The 19,132-nt window shown below is 35.8% G+C and overlaps 1 protein-coding gene across 7 annotated transcripts in view; it reads right to left on the bottom strand.

Annotated features, from left to right (window-relative positions):
* Positions 1-19,132, bottom strand: part of ADGRV1 (adhesion G protein-coupled receptor V1) — a 295,085-nt gene that overhangs the window by 155,153 nt on the left and 120,800 nt on the right. For 6 of the 7 annotated variants that reach the window (XM_040542002.1, XM_040542004.1, XM_040542003.1 and 3 more), the window contains 11 exons: positions 17,907-18,078; positions 17,370-17,505; positions 14,492-15,339; positions 12,257-12,374; positions 11,386-11,557; positions 9,316-9,558; positions 6,530-6,937; positions 5,361-5,545; positions 3,837-4,086; positions 3,521-3,660; positions 2,198-2,358 (listed from right to left, as the gene is read on the bottom strand). In XM_040542002.1, the coding sequence (XP_040397936.1) occupies positions 2,198-2,358; positions 3,521-3,660; positions 3,837-4,086; positions 5,361-5,545; positions 6,530-6,937; positions 9,316-9,558; positions 11,386-11,557; positions 12,257-12,374; positions 14,492-15,339; positions 17,370-17,505; positions 17,907-18,078 (2,833 nt within the window). Of the gene's footprint in view, positions 1-2,197; positions 2,359-3,520; positions 3,661-3,836; positions 4,087-5,360; positions 5,546-6,529; positions 6,938-9,315; positions 9,559-11,385; positions 11,558-12,256; positions 12,375-14,491; positions 15,340-17,369; positions 17,506-17,906; positions 18,079-19,132 lie in introns of those variants that run through there. The other variant, XM_040542009.1, reaches the window with a different exon arrangement.

The following is a 19,132-nucleotide window of genomic DNA, read 5'->3' as shown; positions in this document are numbered from 1 at the left end:
AAGTTTCTGCGTCATATGGATGATTTTCATAATAATCAGTAAACTATTAATATAAGCATTCAGTGTTCAAATTAATGTAATCAGAAAAAGCTTTCAGTAACAAATAAAGAAAATAAATAAATGCCTCCAGCTACGTAGCACTGCTGTAGGAGAGTTAGCTCTATACCTTTCTAAATACCGGTCTCCTGTTTGTGTTCACCATAGAAATCTATGTGAGGAGTACTCAGATAAAATGACTTTTCTGTTCACTAATTCATTGTGAACATGAATAAAACTGAAACGGGAAGGCTTCTTACTTAACAGTAAGGAGGTTTTGGAAGAAGGACCCTGGGTAACCTGAACCAATAATAAAAACACTACTGAAGCTCATGTAGAGTTAATTGTATACTTCCACTCCCCAGGAAGGGGGATGATTTGGATACTTAAGACAGATTTTTTATTCTCCTTTGAGACACGTTGATAGCTCAATTATAACCATTTGTAAGACATGAATGAAATAAATCATTTCAGAAAGAATCAGTTCTAGACTTTTCATTTATTAGCTAGTGATAATTGTATAACTATCTAAATAAGAAAATTGGAAAAAATAATATTGTTTGATTTTGCTGTGTTGTTTTTTTTTTTTTTTAATTCTTCACACCAAAGTAGAGATGTTAGAGAAATAGCTAATACTCTTACAGCTCTAAAAACTAAAGCAACTGGTAAATTACTAAATTTAATTATATATATTCACATAAAGAAATACCTTCAGCCACCTAAAGGTGCTGAAAGACATTGCAGTTAGGCAAACCTTGAACTAGGATAAACTGTTTAAAAATTTTTAATATATGCTCATGGCACAAGACTGAAATAAATGACAAATGCCAAACAAGGATCTGTAGGTCTTTATTGCCTGCAATTCAGCATTTTTCTCAGCTTTAATTCCTATGGCATATTGGCTCCCTTTTTATTGCCTTTTCTTTTTCTATAGCATTTTGCAATCTACGGCATGTTTGTCTCAACAATTTACTATTTTTCTCCATGCAAAGCGGTAACTGTACCTGTTCATTATAGTTTGTCTTTTTATTTATTCATTTATTTTTAGCTAACACAATCTAGGCTAGAAGATACCTTTATTTTAAAATTTGATTTTTTTGTCTCCTCAAATTTTCTCTTATTACTGTTAAATTAAACCATCTGTTTGCATTAAGAAGGTGAAAATCTGTGTGGTTGTGGGGTGAATCTCTTTTGCTGTCTTTTTTCGTTCCCTCCACCCCGCCCCCCAGCTGACATTTTAGAGTAAATAAGCAGTCTGCCTTCAGTCTGTTAGGGCAGTTTGCTGACGGGATAAATAGGTGATATAGCTGCTTACACTGTTTTTACTTTTTTATGATGGAGATGTGATCTAGTATAGGTCACAAGGAGCAGACCTAGAACCCCATTTAAGTGCCTGAGGGCTAACTAAAGAATCTCTTTCATGTGTTTTCTTGGTGATCTCATTGCTCTTAGGTTCTGCTTGCACAGTGTTCATCAAGAAACAAAGAAGAACGTATTTTCATCTATGATTGCCTGCAACAAAAGTGAACTGACTGCTGTGTGAAAGCTTTAATTTCAATAACCTTCGGAAACCACGTAGGGTTTAAAATTTAGATCTTCTTGTCTGAGGCTTTGTGCCTTCTTTGTGCCTTCTGCAAATACCATACCTGTCAGTGAAGACAGTCTGGTCTAAACTGCCATACTTCTCTCTAGATGTGAGAATGCAGTTAGGCAGCAGAGTGCAAGGGAGCTCTGCACATGATATGGCATCTATCTCCCTCAAACATTTTCTTTGGAGTGTAAATTGTAAACTGAAATTGTCAAAAAGCTTTCAGACTAAGGAACATAATGCCCGAAAGACTTGAAAATGACTATGACTGTACTGCTGCTAGAGACACAGGTGGATTTAAGATTTTAAAGTTTCTCCCCCTAAATAAGTGACATATCTCACTTTTGTGTGGATCGATACAACATCATAAGGAAACATACTTCTTTGCTGGCCTGTATTTTTTTTCCAGTAGAAAAATTTGTGAGTGTGCAAATACCAGCCCATCTGGCAACTTCAATAGCATGAAGTTAGTTAATATTCCTCCAGTTAAACAGACATGTCACTGCTAAAAATCAATCATGTTTACTGGTCACTAGCTGTTAATAAAGAAAAAATAATCTTATCTCAACTGACCTGAAATGCAGATGAATCCAGACGAGAAGAAAGCCTCATTGTATGAAGACAAGTTGTCTGTCTGGGCATACACTGCGTAAATGGACATATGAGAACAAGAGCATTCTACGTAGTCTGAGGTGTCATCAACCACCTTGCAGAACCCGCTATCAGATAACCAGCTGCAGAACAAAAGATTTACAAAGCTGTAAATGGATTTGTGTAATTTACATGGTAAGCAGGCTTGAAAATTGTTGTATCCCTGAAATACCAAGTTTTCTGAACTATTACATGTATGTAACATGCATTGTGATATCTTTCAGAATAGCACATTTACATAACATTAAAATATTGTTAATAGCTTTGACTTTTATGATTTAAAATAAATTATGAATAAATGATAATGAACATTGTTTTCCACTAAAATTTTTTGTGGCCATATTTTTAAAACTTCTGCAACAAATATGGGGCTGTCTGACTTCACAAATTGTTTGTCATTTAACTTGCACTATACCTTACCCCATTGTGAAGAGCACTTCATTTTATACTGATATTTGCTGTTCCGACACTACCATTCACGTTCTGTTTGTCTTTCAGTATTGCTGAACTGAGTTGGGAAGATGATAACACAGGTGACATACTAAGTCATTTCTAGTGGAAAACACATCTTCTCTATGATAACTTCTAGATAACTTCTAACTTCTAGAGTCACTGGAGCAGAAAGCAGTTAGAAACACAGAGTATGGAATGAGAGGAACCACCATTCATGCTTGTCCTGATCTTACTCTTCCATAGCTATCCTCTTTGAGAGGATACTGGTCAAGATAAATCCCTGACCCGCCCCTTTACAGGTTTTCTTTTGTTTGCTTGTACAGTGTCTTTCTTTCATAGACCCAAAGAAAAAAGTTGATAATTATAAATTAAGAATATTCTGAGTCACTGACTTGAAACAACACCAGAGATGCAGATTTAATTCTCTACTTCTGCAAGAACACATTTGAAGTGTTGTCTAATAGCAACTGCAAAGAGCAAAAAAACACTAAGTATTGCAATTCTGGAATTTCTGATCTATCAGCTTTGCCTAGCAGATATTTTGGCGCCTAAATGATATTTTGGTGAAAGAAGACAGAAGTTTCAGAAAATTCTAGAATAATTACCTATTTTGTTGTATGAGAAGTTTTATGTGCTAGTACAAAGGCCAGAAAAGTTAAGAAAAAAAGATAGGAAGTGGAAACAACTTTATACTTGCAGTTGATCTAATCAGAGTTATTACATTAATATGGTCTTAATCAAATGCACAGGTTCATTGTGGAAACTGGAACGCTAAGCAGATAAAAAAATAACCTTTCTGCAGCTTGATTCCAAAGGAGACATAGAGACTTTTGTGGAACAATACGACTTCCTGTAGCATAAATCCGATAAATGACTTCATTGTTATCTTTCAGAGGGTGTGAACTCTGACCCTTCAAACTCATAGAAAAAACCTGAAATATGCACAAAGTAAATACAAACATAATATTAAAAATCAATGGTTAGTGCTCATTTTAATCAGAAATACACACACATGTTCAGACTATTTTAAGTGTATATAGTACGTTTTGAGTGATATCTAAATTGAACTGATTTCTTGTAAAAAAAATAAATTGCGTTATTTTCAAACCTTGTTCTTTAAAGCAAGTTCTTTATCTCCAGTGAGAAACCACTGCTGACTGCTGTATTCTGTGAACTGTACAGATTCACAATTCTGTTCTTGAGGAGGAGATAATACAACAGAGACCTCTAATAGATGCTCAGGCACTTGAATTGAATCCCCATCTCTTCCATCAAATCTGTGTCCATTGATTTGCTGAGGATACCAGTTGTGAGCCATTATTGTAATGTACGGGCAGCTGTCGAGGATATTTTTACCTCTGTTGAAACGGAAAAGCAACAAGGAAGATAAGTGAAACTGAGCTTTTGCTAATTTTCACATAATGACTCTAAATTAATACGTAATTAATACTTTATTCCTCCATAATTTTAGGTTTTATGACATTTAATAGAAAGCTTTAGTTGCTGTTAAAAAAAAAAAGGGGAGAGGGGAGAGGGGAGAGGGGGGAGGGGAGGGGAGGGGAGGGGAAGGGAGGGGCTGAATTATTTTGTATATAATGTATACATGTGTATAATAATTATGTATTTTAGATCCTCCATTTTCCCTCTAGGCTTTTCCTGCTATGATCTGCAACCAAAATTCATCCATGGTAAACTAGGTTACCATTTTTATGACTTGATATGGGGCTGAGTCTACAAGATGGGGAGGCATCAGAACTGATGATCTTGTTTCACCATCCAGCAGATGATGCAAAAATACTTGGAATAAAGAATTGGAACTTGCAAGTTCTGGACACACTGTTCTGGGTAATGTTCATATCTATGCCATTTGCTGTCCTTTGTGCTGAGATGGACCTCAGACCCCCTAGAACTTAGCAAATGGGAAAAAATTACACCTCCAAAAGAAGTTGAGGTGGAAATCTAAAATATGCTGATCTGGGGGGAGGTCGGGGAGGGGACGTCTTTTTTTAATTAATTCAATTAACTATTTACAGATTCTCAGTGGGAGAGAGCCACTGTTTAAAAGCATGCATTCCATAAATGATAGACATCTATTTGCGTAGTCAGCTATTGCCCTTGCCCATGAGCCTGACCAGAAAGTACTATGCACTTGCAGATGAAACTAGCAATTTGAAGTAATTTAAAATAATGTGCAAGTGAACAAAACCAAACACACAGAAATTACAGAATCCCAGAATTAAGGAAGCCAGTAGAATTTTTGGTTTATGTAATCTCATCTAAGCCTTAGAACATAGCTTGTCAACATGCAACTATGTATTATTTTCTCAATGAGATTAATTAATCTTTTTCCAGAAAATCTTTGAGCTAAGCATGAAAGAACAGGTCAGAGATCTAACTTTACTCCCACAGCTACCCTGTATCAATGTACCACTTACTTGTGACACCATTTCATACTGCCTATATAGTGCTTTGTACATTTGTTATGGAGTGCAACACATTTTCATACAGGGCACATATCAGATAATAGGCAAGATCCTTATCTCAAAATTTCGCTTTTTTTTCTTGTGAGAATGTACAATATACTGATATTGTCATATATTTCCAAACAGTCTATGAATTCAAGTTTACTGACCTCTCCCCTTGCAATCCACACATCATCCCAGTCAAGAGGGAAAAGGCAAACTTCTCAGTCATCTCAGCAAGCAGGCTATATCCTTGTGTGTCCTTGCGTTTTGGGCTAGCAAGAGCACAGAGCACCTCATAGAAAAGACTTCTACTTTTATCAGTGAGTAACTGTTTCTCACCTACATCCGTAACCTATTGTGAAGAGAAACAAACAAACAAAAAAATACAGCATTTTATACACAGAAGTCTGCTTAAAACATTTCCTCATGTTAATTGCTTCATGGCTGTTGGCTAAGATCAAGTGTAGCAGTAAGTGTAGTGTACTATGATTAATCACTTTTGCAACATCTTTTTTGTCGCAGTGTTCTTTCTAAAAGTTTAGGACATTTTTTCCATCTTCTAATCACTGCTGCCAAGATGTGAGGGGCAGTCTACTGAAAAAACTACATAAAGATATATTTACTAATAGGGATTTGATTATTAAAGAAAACAAGTGGTATTCTTCATTCTTTCACAAATCAAAGACTGTTATCCTTCTGAGAATTTTTGACATTATTTTCTCTGTTTACTGTGTAAAAATGGCAACGTTTTGAAATGATCTTCTACTTTTCATGAATATTGCTATGTTTTGGGGTCTAGATACTTTAATGTTTTCCAGCTCATGTGCATTATTCCACAAGTGCAGAAGAGCCAGAAATCTGACAAGCTGTATGCCTGGTTAAGAGCGCATGGGACTCCAGCTGGCCCTGGTAGGATTTGCATGTGTGTTGACTGTAGCCAGCTGTGAAGATATGAGCAAACTTTAGGCCTCACTGTCCTGAGCCAGGGCTAGAACCAACAGATGTGGCCTGAGAATCAGAAAAATATAGAAAGCTCTCTGAAAGTTTAGTATTAAAGAGAAAATTCTATATAGTAGGTAATCTTAAGCTATTCATACATATACAAAATTAATACTGGTTGCTCTTCTCAACCTGATTGTTTCCTCATTTTCTGCCACTACGCCCAGTAGCAGCAAACTTCTTCCTTGACTGTGGGACTTCATGACTATTTTTATTTTTGCATCCCGTACCCCTGACTCACTGCTGTGGATTCTAACCTTGATCTTATCACAGGCTTAAGTATTATTAGATTATTATTAAAGACATTGGTCATTCTAGAGAGAGCAGGAATGTTTACCTTATTTATTATATGCATCACAGCAGTAAGCTGCTCTTCAGTAGTTTCTGTAGCCACTTTGATATTGAGATTCTGGAGGACTCTTTGTATAATGATGTCATCAAGAGGCTGATGAAGTTGATCAATCAGCCCCCAAACTGGCAAAGAGTCCAAATCTGAGACAATGGTGATGTTAGCAATACCATACACGTCATCTACTCTGGCACCCCCTGTAGGATTAGAAAGGACAACCTGGAAACGTTTAGGAAAGGGATTTAAAGATCCTGTCTTTGGAGTCAAGGTCACATCCAGAAATGCATTTCTCTGTCCAGGTTCAAAAGTCAGTAAACCTTCAGATCTGGCAAAATCTTGTCCTGCAACAGCTGGAGATACGAAGGTCCGACCAATAGCTTCAGGTTTTTGCAGCTCCTTAAACCAAACCAAAAGAGTTTCAGGTAACATGATGATAGACATGACAGTTCAAAACCAGCTGCCATTGAACACACACACGTTAAGTGGGTTAAATTTAAATTTGTGAAACTAATTTAAATTTTCAAAATGCCGTTCTTAAGAATAATATCAATCTGTCACTTATGGTCTGTGGGAATCTAGAGGAAGTATTATACAAATTGAAATCAGCAAACAGGCTCCCTCTCTTTATTTTTCTATAAAAAAAATAAAAAATCACAAAGCTTTTCTTGATAAATAGGTATTACAGAAATGTTAGAACATCAGTAAAGTGAATTCCAGAAGAGTTGATGTAATTTATGTCTGCAGCATCAAGTCCCTCAATTCAGGGTACAGATAGGCACTGGCAGATAAGTAAAAACTCTACAAAAGCCAAGCAAAAGTTTTGGAAATCTGAGCCCAAAATAATATTAATTCATAAAATACTTTGAATTCCCACATAACTATTTAAAAGAAAAACCATCCAGTTATGACCAAAAGCAAGACAACCACTACAGAATAACCATGCAAGGCAGACAAATGAACTTATCTAGGAATGCTATAGGGCCTCATTTCCCTGCAAAGTAGCACTATTTTTACCTTCTGTGAGATTTGCACATACTGTTTCATTCTTCACATTCTTGGTTTTTGTGTCAGTTGCCATAACCTTGATATTATATCTGGCAATATAATAAACTTTCCTTAAGTGGAAACTAACATTCTGGGCTATTGTTCATATGTATGATTTTTTAATAGTGTCTATTCATTTAATAAATACAGATTATATATTTACTCAAATATTCTTGAAAAGGTCTCTTACTGTATATAAAGAGCAAGGATTTTTCTTTGTGAAACACGAACCCTCTTTTGAAAGAATTTAGCTTTAACTGGTAAAGTTTCCTGATGGAATAAGAAAGATAAATTTTGAGTTTGCATAAGACTGTAAATCAGTGTGGTGTCTACCTGTTCAGATTTGCTCTAGAACAAGATCTTATCGTCTGTCAGGATTCTAGTGAGAAGTTTCCTTTTGTTTATCCCTTCCAATTGAGAGTTAGGAAACAGGGAAATAAATGGTGATGAAGTGATCAGTTTTGGTAACCAGTGGCCAGAGCAATGTTTAAAAAAACTACATAGCAATGAGATAAGCATCTGTTTCCAGTGTCTTACACTTCCTGCCTGCTGTAACCTCTTATTTTACATGTACCAGTAGTACCAATACTTTGGTACTTGGCCATGCATGCTCAACTCTTAAAACTGTCCAAATCTGCATTGCTACCTAAAAAAATACAAATGGATAAGGAACTGCTTTGTGTATTTTAGCCTAAATACACACTGGAAAGTTAAAAATTCCTTCTCAAATTAACATCTACATGACGATAACCACTTCCTCTTGGCTGGAAAGAATGTGAAATTTTGTTACAACACATTCTAACTAAAACAGTGGTCAGCTACTGTGTAATAAATGTATGGAAATGTTGAGTTATCCTATTTAGTTAAAATAGTTACATATGCAATACAGCTATAGAATGCAAGGTTTTGTATTAAAAATGGTGACGGATGTACACTGATCACACAATGCTTTGTTATAAAAACTGTCCCTTGAAATAATCCCTTTTTGGTATAAAATTCAACATACTCAAAGTAAATCAGGCTAAGCACTATTCCAATACAATGAGCAAACTCAGAGGAATCTTTCTTGCAGCATGTGCCCTGATGTTGGAGTCACGACTGTAGGTGGAAGGAAACATGTTTTTGCAGCTATGCTATTTCTGCTAAAGGAGAAACTTTGTCATCTGCCAGTAAAAATGAGGTACTCATTTACAGTTAAAAGGGTCAACAGTTAGAACATACAAATGTTAACTCTGTAAATATAACAAAAGTGAATGGTGATGATAAAATTCACCTAAGCACAAGATTCTCAATCAGAGAATCTTAGTCTTTTTTTTTTTTCCCAAAATTACTAAACAACATAGAAGTACTCTTTCTAAGACTGCTCTCTGTATTAATAAATCTGTGACCTAAGACTGTTGGTATCTTAATCATGATAGTCATACCCATCATTAAAAAAACTTCAGAGAACGAAGCTTCAAAAATTGGAGTCTCCTAAGAGCCTTAGGACAAAGAAAAGAATGTATTTAATGCCTGACTGACCATACTCTTTGGGGCTACCGAAATGTATTATGAACAAAAACAATCTTGACAATGTAATGAAAGCATATCTTTTTACTAATGGAAAAATAAAGCAACTAGACTACATATGCCCAGAAAATGTTTTACTGTTTCCTGAAAAAAACAAATGCTCATTACAGTAAAATTTACTTTAGAGAATAAACAATGATTTAACAATATGTCAGTCTTACCTGCGTGTTGTAGCTAACCATTGTGGTTACGGATGTACTAGAATCTCTGAGCACTTGCAGACTGACTAAAGTTGTTTTCTTATGAGCCACAGCAAAACGAGATCCCACAGCAAAATATACTAAACCACGAGGAGCATCACTTTCAAGAACGGTTACAAAAGCAAATCTGGAACTGCTGTTCAATGCAGCTCCTGCACTTACAGCATACAGCTCAACAAAAAAATATGTTTCAAATTCAGGTACCTGTAAATGAGGGATGATTTTCATATCATTATAGGGCTTACTACTAGTTACTTCCAGCTTTAAAAAATGTATGCATTATTTTGTATGTGCAATGAATTACTTCCACTAACACTTATCAAAACCATATTTTTTGAAATGTGCTCCAACGTTCATGAGGTTTAAGACATACAGAAATATTCTGTCTATTTATAAACACAGGCTATTGAATTTTAGCGTCCATTTGTCAAAGAATCAGTCTAGTCAACTCTGGATTCTTTATGCCTGTCTATTGAAAATAAGGTAGACATAGTAAAATTCTGTATGACACACACTGTCTCATTTTTGATTTTGTACCTACAATAGAAGCATAAGGTGTTTAGAAACAGATATCACACTACTGAGATTCCAGAAATCAATTGGAAGTATGTCATTTGTACCTATTACTTGCACTCATAAAGAAGAAAACTTGCAAAAGAGTAGTTCTTTACAAGACAATAGTGTTACAGAAAAAAAAAAAGATGAGCATTGAAGATTTTTTTTTTTAGTGAGCACAGCTTTTTGTGTCAACTCTGCCCTTTTAGAAATCCTAATTTAATTCTAGAAAAGCTGGAGTCATGTCTTAGCTAACAAAGTCTATATAGCTGGCTAAGGCAAAACCTTTAAAGCCCAGAATACTATACAATATGCCATAAAAATGTAAAATATTTATTGAATATATTTATTACTTCATCATTTTGATATATATTTGGGACTAATTTATAAACTACCTATAACTGGAAGAAGAAACGGCAAGTATTTGGGGAATTAAATAACATATACATTTTAACTGAGTTTTGTTAAGTAATTCTTTAAATTGAATGATCTTGACCAATTGAGGGCAGGCACCAATTTATTGGAATGCCATAGGGACCTTTTGCCCTCCATTAGCACCTGTTAGATCAGCACTTGCTTGTGGTACAATCATGTGGTGCAGCAGCTGCTGCACTACTGTCATTAAATAATGATATCAGTCCCTTAGACTAAGGATTCAAAATTCCACTTTACTCAGCAAGGTAGCCTGTGTCCCACTATTTTATTCATTGGCTCTTTCATTTAAAAATAATATCTGAAGAAGGAAGATGGCTCTTTTCCTGAACTATGACAATGCACCCCTCTTATCACCATTTCATACATCTTGCACTACTTTATAGACCATAGTCAGAAAAATGGGGGAAACCTTCTTTTTTTGTCTTTTTCAGTTCCCTGTACTTCAGCTTTGACAATATCCTAACTGCTAGGATAATTTCCTGCAAAGTTTCAAACTTTTTGAACTATCTGTAAGAGTGAGAACCATTGACACAACATTTCTTAAGTGACTGCTGTAACCTAGATGGTGACTAGATAGTCAGAGATCAGCAGTTTTCACATATCATTGTGCTAGACCTAGACATGTAAAAATAAGAAGTTGTACTAGAAGATTTTTGCTGAATGCGAAGATATTACTTGCAGGATATGTTTTGCATAAGGCACACAAAGAAGTGCTTTGATAGATGAAAAAATTATTGTTTGGAGGTTAAGAGCATACTGAGATGAGTCCATTCTGTTTTTTGTTATTGTTACGTAGGAATCTGAGACCTGCATTTTACTCTTCAAATTAAATACTTAGCTCCTTCCTGAACTTTTACCAGTCACAATGGAAACAGTAGAAGCCTGTAAGTAAACGTGTTTGCAAAGGAACTGAGCAGATCTTGTCATCTTCAAACTGCATCTACACATCAATTCCTCTGTATCAGAGGGGTGTTTTTTTCATCTTGATAAACTGCAATTCAGCAACATTGCGATGTACATAAATGAGCAAAAACTACTCACATTATCAGGTTTTATTTCAATGGAGATGTTGCATGTTGTTTGACCTGCCACGCAGGTAGTGGCTCCCAGAACAGACACTAATTCGTTCTCCAAGTTCATGCCATCCTTCAGAAGGACAACACCTGTTTTATTGAAGGTCACACGCCAAAAGACCTTCACATCTTCAAATGCTCTATAAGCAGATCAAAAGAGTAAACATGTACTGAAAGAGAGCACTATTACTTTAGGAAACAAACCACAGAGGTAACGTTGTTCTTTAATAGTCAAAATCAACTAGGTAACTAGGTGAGATCAGCTGAGTAAGAGACTTATGTTTGAAAGACAAGGATGTGCCCAAGTACTTTCATTTATACTATGGTAAACGTTTGCTTGGTAAGCCAGACAGAATCTGGCTTTCCTGCGAGCTTGAGGAACTTAGAATACTTGAGAGTACTTGTCTGAAACACACATAAGTGTGCAACATGTACATGCGCTAGAAAAACACAGTATCAGTGTGACTGAAGACATAGTGCTGACACTTAAGCATTGTCTTAATTGCTCATTCAAGTATTCCAACCTCCTATTCCTACCCAGCGAGATGAGAATTTTAATTTCACCTCTAGCACTGTAAATACTTTATGTTTAGCAAAACTTCCAATTTTACTGCCTTATGGCATACGTTGGAACATATTTGCGTTTTCAATTTCAGTTTTACAACAGCAACAGACCTAATCACGTCTAAAAGCCAGTTTGCCAAATTCAGGGTAATCATTAGAGGAGCTGAAAGGCAAAGATTTATTACAAAACTCCATGATAACCTCTTCTGCTAACAGCAGCATCCTTGATTCAACAAGCATGTGGGAGGAGCACTTGAATCAGCTGTTGTCTGCACCTGTTTGGTTGTCTTGCAACAATCAGCAGCACCTCTCTGTTCTCAGAGTCTTCATCAAGTACAAGACCACTTTGTACTTCTGGAATGAATCCCAAAATGCCATTCTGAAGATCACTTCCTATATAGAAACCAGTCCAAGAAATTAGTTAGCAAGAAAGTTAAGCTGGAACTAAATTATATTTTTAACATGGACAACTGATAAAATGAAAATATAAAATAAAAATAAAAATATAAAATAAAAATAATAATATAAAATAAAAATTAAAAAAAAAAAAAACTAGGTACCAATACTATACACTAAGAGACCACCAAGGGCTGCCTTAAGAAAATTTCTTCTATGTTACTATTCTTAATTTACATTCCATATCTATCCAGAACTTCAAATGTTGGCATTTCTACATTTCATTTTAACCAACAGAACAGAAGTTTTGAAAGTAAATTCCTTATGAGAATCCTGGCAGCACCCCTGCACTTAAGCTTCTATTTTCAGCAGCATTCAGCAAACTGACTGAATTTCTGTCCCATGACTTCAAGAGACAAGGTGTTACAGTAATCAAGAACAGTTTCAAAAAACATACTTATAATTACCTGATGAGATACTCATACTCAGTCTCAGCTATATTATTTTACATCTACCATACCCATTAAAACATATTCTTTCTAAAAAGAAACGGACTTCAGCATGCCCTTAGACAGCGTTGTCATGGTTGGTTATGGGATAAAGACAGGCTTCTAAGGACATGATTTCAGCTCCCTTATTCAGCCCACCCATAATGTTGTTGATTCCATTCATTTTCCCAAATTGCTACGTTAGGTTTTCTCCTAAATATTTAATTCAGTGCGAGAAACTATGGAGCTGGAAAATACTGTATTGTTCTCATGAGAATATAAATAGCTTCAGCAAAGCAGCAGTGGAGAAAAAAGAAAGAAAAAAAATCCTGGGCTAACGAAGGGAAACTAATGCCTCTTCACAATGTGCCATAAAATCTCACTTCTAAAGGATTTCTCCTTATAGGTACTGACGTTGTTACTGTGCATATGGGAAGGCAGCCTAGTTCTGATGCTGTGCATGTTTAACATCAGTATACATACCAACGATTAACAGAAACTGTCTGGTTTTGTGCATGCACAAATATTTAATCTGTGGTATCTTTCCATCTATACAGTTAAATGCAGATAGCTCCTTTGATGCTTCTCCTTAAACCAAGTTGTCTCCTACCTTATTTGTGCACACGCTGTACTCAGGGTGTAACTCTGGAACATGGTAATACACTTCTGTAGGATTCAATACAAGTTCAAATTCCCATCCATGTTTACGCACACACTTGTTTAACCTGCACGTATGGCCAATTGGTTGCTTGTGTGTTGAATTTCAGAAGCTGTGCACATCCATTTTAAATGGTCTGTTCCTGCATACCTAATTTTGGTCGCCTCATACAATTATCCAACAGCAAAGTTTAATATCTGTTCCCAACACCTATCTTGCATTGTTAAGACAATTTGAATACACAAAGCTTCCAGTAAATGCTGTACCTTACATGTAATTTTCTTGATTAGCCTAGTGTGTTCCAATTCCCCATTAGTTTCTAGAAGTTCAATTTACATTGCTGTCAAACTTAGTTTATATTCAGTGGAGAAGTTTGTTAGATATTGAAAAGCTAAGTTTTTAAAACCCAACAGAAATTGGAGCTTTCTCACAGCAGAGTGCAGTGACTGAAAGAAAAATTCTTTCCTAGATGTCCATTCAAGCACATTCTTATCTTCCGTCTTCAGAAGCAGAGGATAACTAAACTGCAGAGTTGAATTACACAGTATCAAGACGCGAAAACACATTACCCTGTTTTTTACACCTCACAGAAACCCCATTGAGTGTGAAGGTGACAAAATGACCAAAAAACAACCAAACAAAAAAATGTGATGCCACTACATGTGAAACAAAACCACTCAGACTTTCCCTTCATGAAGGGAAACTGGACAAGAGCAGAGATAAGCAGCAACTATAAATGTATTTTGAGCTATATTGCTAAGGCATTCATGGTGGGGTTGGGTGTATTAGATGTTTTCTCCAATCTGAAAAACTCAAGATTTGGTAACGTAATATCCTGTTTATTGTTCAATAGAAATGTCATACTTCACATAAAAATTGCTATAAGCACCTACAGTTACTCACTATTACTTAGGTCTGACATATTTACTTATTTTCTGGGGAAAAAAAAAAAAAAAAAAAAAGGCTACCTGCAATAATCACTGTAGCAAAAGCAGCAAATCCATGTTCATCTTTTCCCTCCACAATCTGAGCTCCACATTCAGGATCTGAGAGGAAAACATAGAACAATTCCTGTCCTTCAGGCTCATCATCATCAAAAATTTTTATGGACACCTTGCTTTCTGTTTCTCCATCCAGCAAAGTCAGAGAGACTGACTGTTCCTCAAAATCTTCTCCTTCCATTGCCCACGTGAAGTTTGACTTTCCATAAGCATTTTCAAAAGGATATGAATCTATTCCACTCTGTGCACTTACTCCACCAAAAGTTTTAACAGTTACTTCAATATTACCAGTAAAGCCCTGGGTCCTTCTGATACTAATTATTACTGTGGTGGGGGTACTACTGTTTGTGTCTTCTTCAATATAAATCAACTCTGGCCCCAAACTCAGTATTCCATGAAGAATGTCATTATCCAGGATATTAATTTTTGCAACACTGAAAGCAGGATTCAAACGTGGACTCCAGTCAGGTTTCACAGATTGAAAATCTAAAATTTCCACAGCAGTCAAATTTACAAAAAAAAATTCCTCCATTTCAGAAACAGCGTCATCCATTATTGATATTTTTATTGTGGCATTTGTCTGAAAATGTACAAATATAAGCTCTCCATTATAGATAGGTCTAAAGTCCTCTAGTGGTTTGGCACTTCCTGGAGTGGTTTGATATGTCAGCTTAGTGAGATTACTTTGAAAACCAAACAATCTTTGGACATGCAGTGTGACTGCCTGAACATCTTCTTCAACTGAAACAGATGTTGAGTTAAGAGCAAACTGAAAGATCCCCATTGGCTCAATTTCAGCTGTTGTAAGGCCTGACCTGAAACAAAAAAGATATTGAAGTTGAGTGAACAAACGTGAAATGTGAAAATTAAAACACCCAAGCAGAACAGCTTCCATTGAACAGCCAGTAATGGCTATAAGAAAGCAAATTAAAAGAAAAATGTGTAATAGTAGAGGGAAGAAATAGCAGCCATACAAAGCAAGATGTAAAGAGGTTCTTTGAAAAATGTTTTTGGAATGATTGTGTCAAACAGCCTTCCACAGGCTTAACACATCCTGAGTCAACACAGAATACAGAATAAAGGATAAATTAAATAAGACCTTCCTGAGAAAACGTAGAGGAAAAGAAATGTATCATGTATTTCTACTGTGCATACAATACAGGAAGATATACTGCAATACAGCCGCTCTGAGTAATAATAGTTTTAACCATAGCATGCACTTCCTGTACAAGGAGAAAACCATGGACTAAACCAATGCCAGCAGATCTCCTATTTTAATTAGGAAGCAAAAGAAGGATGGAAGCTATTTTAAGACTTACAGTGGGATTTTGAAGTATTAACCTTTCCCTCCCGATATTACTCATAGTATTTTTTCCAGATTTGAACCCCATTAGCAATATCAATTTGAACTCTACTATGTTCATGTAAAATATACCCCCTTTTTACGAGAAAAAGCATAGAGATGACAACTGGGTTATTCTGCTTTCAAAAGAGCCTTTACTAAACATTGGATCTTACACTTATCTCTAAAACTGACCCAGTAGTCAGTGCTATGGGTTACCAAATAGCACTACAATTACAGTGTGCAATTTTCATTAATAAAGTCCATAAAGTTCCACCACTAAGGGAGTCAAAAACTCTTTAAAGTAATTGTCAGCTTTGCCTCCCACGCAATCTTGTCTGAAGTTTTCAAGAAAACACCATTCTTGTACACTCAAGACTTTTAACTCACATGGTAAATAGGTGCTCTGAGGACATCAGTCCACAGAACATACAGGCCTAGGAGAACAGGTCAGTCCAAGAAGTTTAGCCATCCAGCTCATTCCTTACTTCCTTCAGATTTGCCAGTAAAATTGTAATGTGAAGAAGCAAATACCTTTCTCCATACACAGTTTTGTTCTAGGTCCATTCATCTTATACCATTTTTAATCAATAAATTATCAATAAATAAAGAAGAATGAAAAGAAAGTAATTTGAAGAATAGATAACAGCCTAGCTGAGTTGGAAGCCTGTAGTAAATGTAATGGTTTTGCTTTTAAGAACACACAAATGCATGCACATACACACACACTCTCATATATATATATATAAAATGAATGAAGTAGTTTCTAAGCATATTGCTCTCCGCAATTACCTGAAAGGAAGGTGTGGGGAGCTGGGGGGGTCGGCCTCTTCTAGCAGATAACTAGTGATAGGACTAGAGGGAATGGTCTCAAGTTGCGCCAGCGGAGGTTTAGGTTGGAAATTAGGAGACATTTCTTCTCAGAAAGAGTGGTCAGGCATTGGAACGGGCTGCCCAGGGAGGTGGTGGAGTCACCGTCCCTGGGGGTGTTCAAGGAAAAGTTGGACGTGGTGCTTGGGGACATCATTTAGTGGGTGACATTGGTAGTAGGTGGGTGGTTAGACCAGATGATCTTGGAGGTCTTTTCCAGTCTTCATGATTTTAAAAACAGTGTTTGTTACCTTAGATCATCTAACTATGGATTTTTATGGAGACTAATGAAAACTCTTAAGAGTCCCTTTCATTCTTCAGCTTCCTAGCTAAAGCTGTCAATCCTAGTCCTTTATTTTCTTAACAGTCCCCATAGATTGAGACATGTCCCAGACACCATGGATCCCACTGGCATGAAACAGATTGGAATTTGAGACAAGCCTCAGTTCTGATAAGGTCAGCTCTGCAGTACTGATATTTGATTCCAGCTGAGACAAGATTTACGAATTTATTCAAAAAGGCACTACATCTTCCTACCTATCAATAATTTAAAAGGGATTTGTTTAAGGCGTATTCCTGCATGCAGGTTCTTACAGTATCTGTGCAACTAAAGGTTATGAGTAATAGCTTTACCTCAGGCGAGCCCCACCAGACGCATTGCTGTGCACCGATGTTAAAGAGATGGCAAATGACTCACGTTTGTTTATGCTTGGAGTAGCCTGAAATGAGATTACTTTACTTTTCTCACCAGGTGAAAACAGAACAGTACCTGAAACAAAAGAGACGCAAGAAAGAGAACATAATTCAAAACCACTAAATAGGAATCCCTATTTTACTTGGGAAAATACTGAGACAGAGCCTCTAAAAGCAATTCCACTCCATTTTGGAAGAAGAAATCTGCACAAGGATCTTTTTTCATATAAAGCCGTCCATCAGTGTACAGCATTGTGCTTACCTCTCAGACACGTATCTATGAATTTTAGCTCTCTTCTTTTTTCTTTTTTTTTTTGTTCATAAAATGAAAATATTGCTTACGGATAAAAATCAGGTCATACAATTTCATCCTAATCACACTTCATTAATAGAGGAAACGTGTACAGGTACCAATAACTAAAAAGTGGTATCACCACTTAAGCCACTTTCACAGCTCTTTCCTCAGAGAGTACTTACCAAACGAAGGAGTAATATTGCCTGACTGAGCAAAGTCAGTGATCAGGTCTGGTGGGTATCCTGAAATCCAGTTAACTGTTACAGAGCCATAAACTCCCTTTCTGGTTATGACAGCCTGACCTGTCCCTGCTACAATGTTTGTAAGTCGTAAAGTAACAGATTCAAAGCCAACCTGTGGAAACATCAATTTTGATAGGGAAAACTGAATAAGAATGGGCAATAACATATGTGCAAGTGCACTAAATATTTTGAAGCAGGCATTTCACAATCATAAACATAGTTGTGACAAATATAGATATCATATGTATGTGTGTGTATTCTCTCTACTTCTCTTTCTCTTTCTCCCCCTTCCTCCCTCCCTTGACAAGTCTTTAACAATTCTGCTAAATCTGAGATTTTTGAGAATTAGATCTCAGGGAAATTAACAAATATTACTCAGATTTCAGTACTAAAAACACTAAACATAGCATTCTGTGTCTGTTGTTTACAACAAACACCCTTAATACTCACAGTAAGAGCTGTAGTACTATACATATATGCATAAAGCTAGAATAAATTACTGTGTATCCAGTACAAAGTTGTTGACATATGAAATTGCTAATGGGAATATTTTTGCTAGCATAATCTACTTTTCTTTCAGTTTAAGAAGCAAACTGGGCTAAAAGGATAATTCTCACATTCTTAAAGTACTGATAATTGGATATATTATATGATAGTATATAATATTTACAGTAAGACCATTTAAATTAATTTTAATTATAAATTAAAAGAAAGAACAGCGTTTCAAGAAAAAAAATATGTAATTAAAAGATAAGCAAAATGTGAGGGCCAAAAACTCAGCATGCTTTTGTCTTTGCCTGATACCTAAAAAGTAGCTGAAGCATATACACTATATCAGAATAAACAGATTCTCTTTTTTCACTATCATATAAAGTGGCCGGAAGCAGAATTTCTCAGAGATTAGCCAAATGTATTGTCAACTGCTTTAAAAAACAGCATGACATCCACCTCTTTTTGCACATACTATTGCATACATGCTGTAATCTAATTTTGGGCAGCTGTACTTAAAGGAAAACATTGTCCAGAATTAGTTTTTTTTCCTTTAAGTCTCAGAACTTCCATTTCATATAAACAATAATATAAATTAACCATAATATTTACATTATTTACTGTAGCTTTAAAAATATATATCAAAACTAATAGATGAAGAGACATTTTCAAGCAGT

The sequence above is a fragment of the Cygnus olor genome, chromosome Z (genome assembly GCF_009769625.2).
Source record: "Cygnus olor isolate bCygOlo1 chromosome Z, bCygOlo1.pri.v2, whole genome shotgun sequence".
In the NCBI taxonomy this organism is placed as follows: domain Eukaryota; kingdom Metazoa; phylum Chordata; class Aves; order Anseriformes; family Anatidae; genus Cygnus; species Cygnus olor.
The sequence above is the reverse complement of the archived record's forward strand: the minus strand, read 5'-3'. Positions and strand labels throughout refer to the sequence as shown.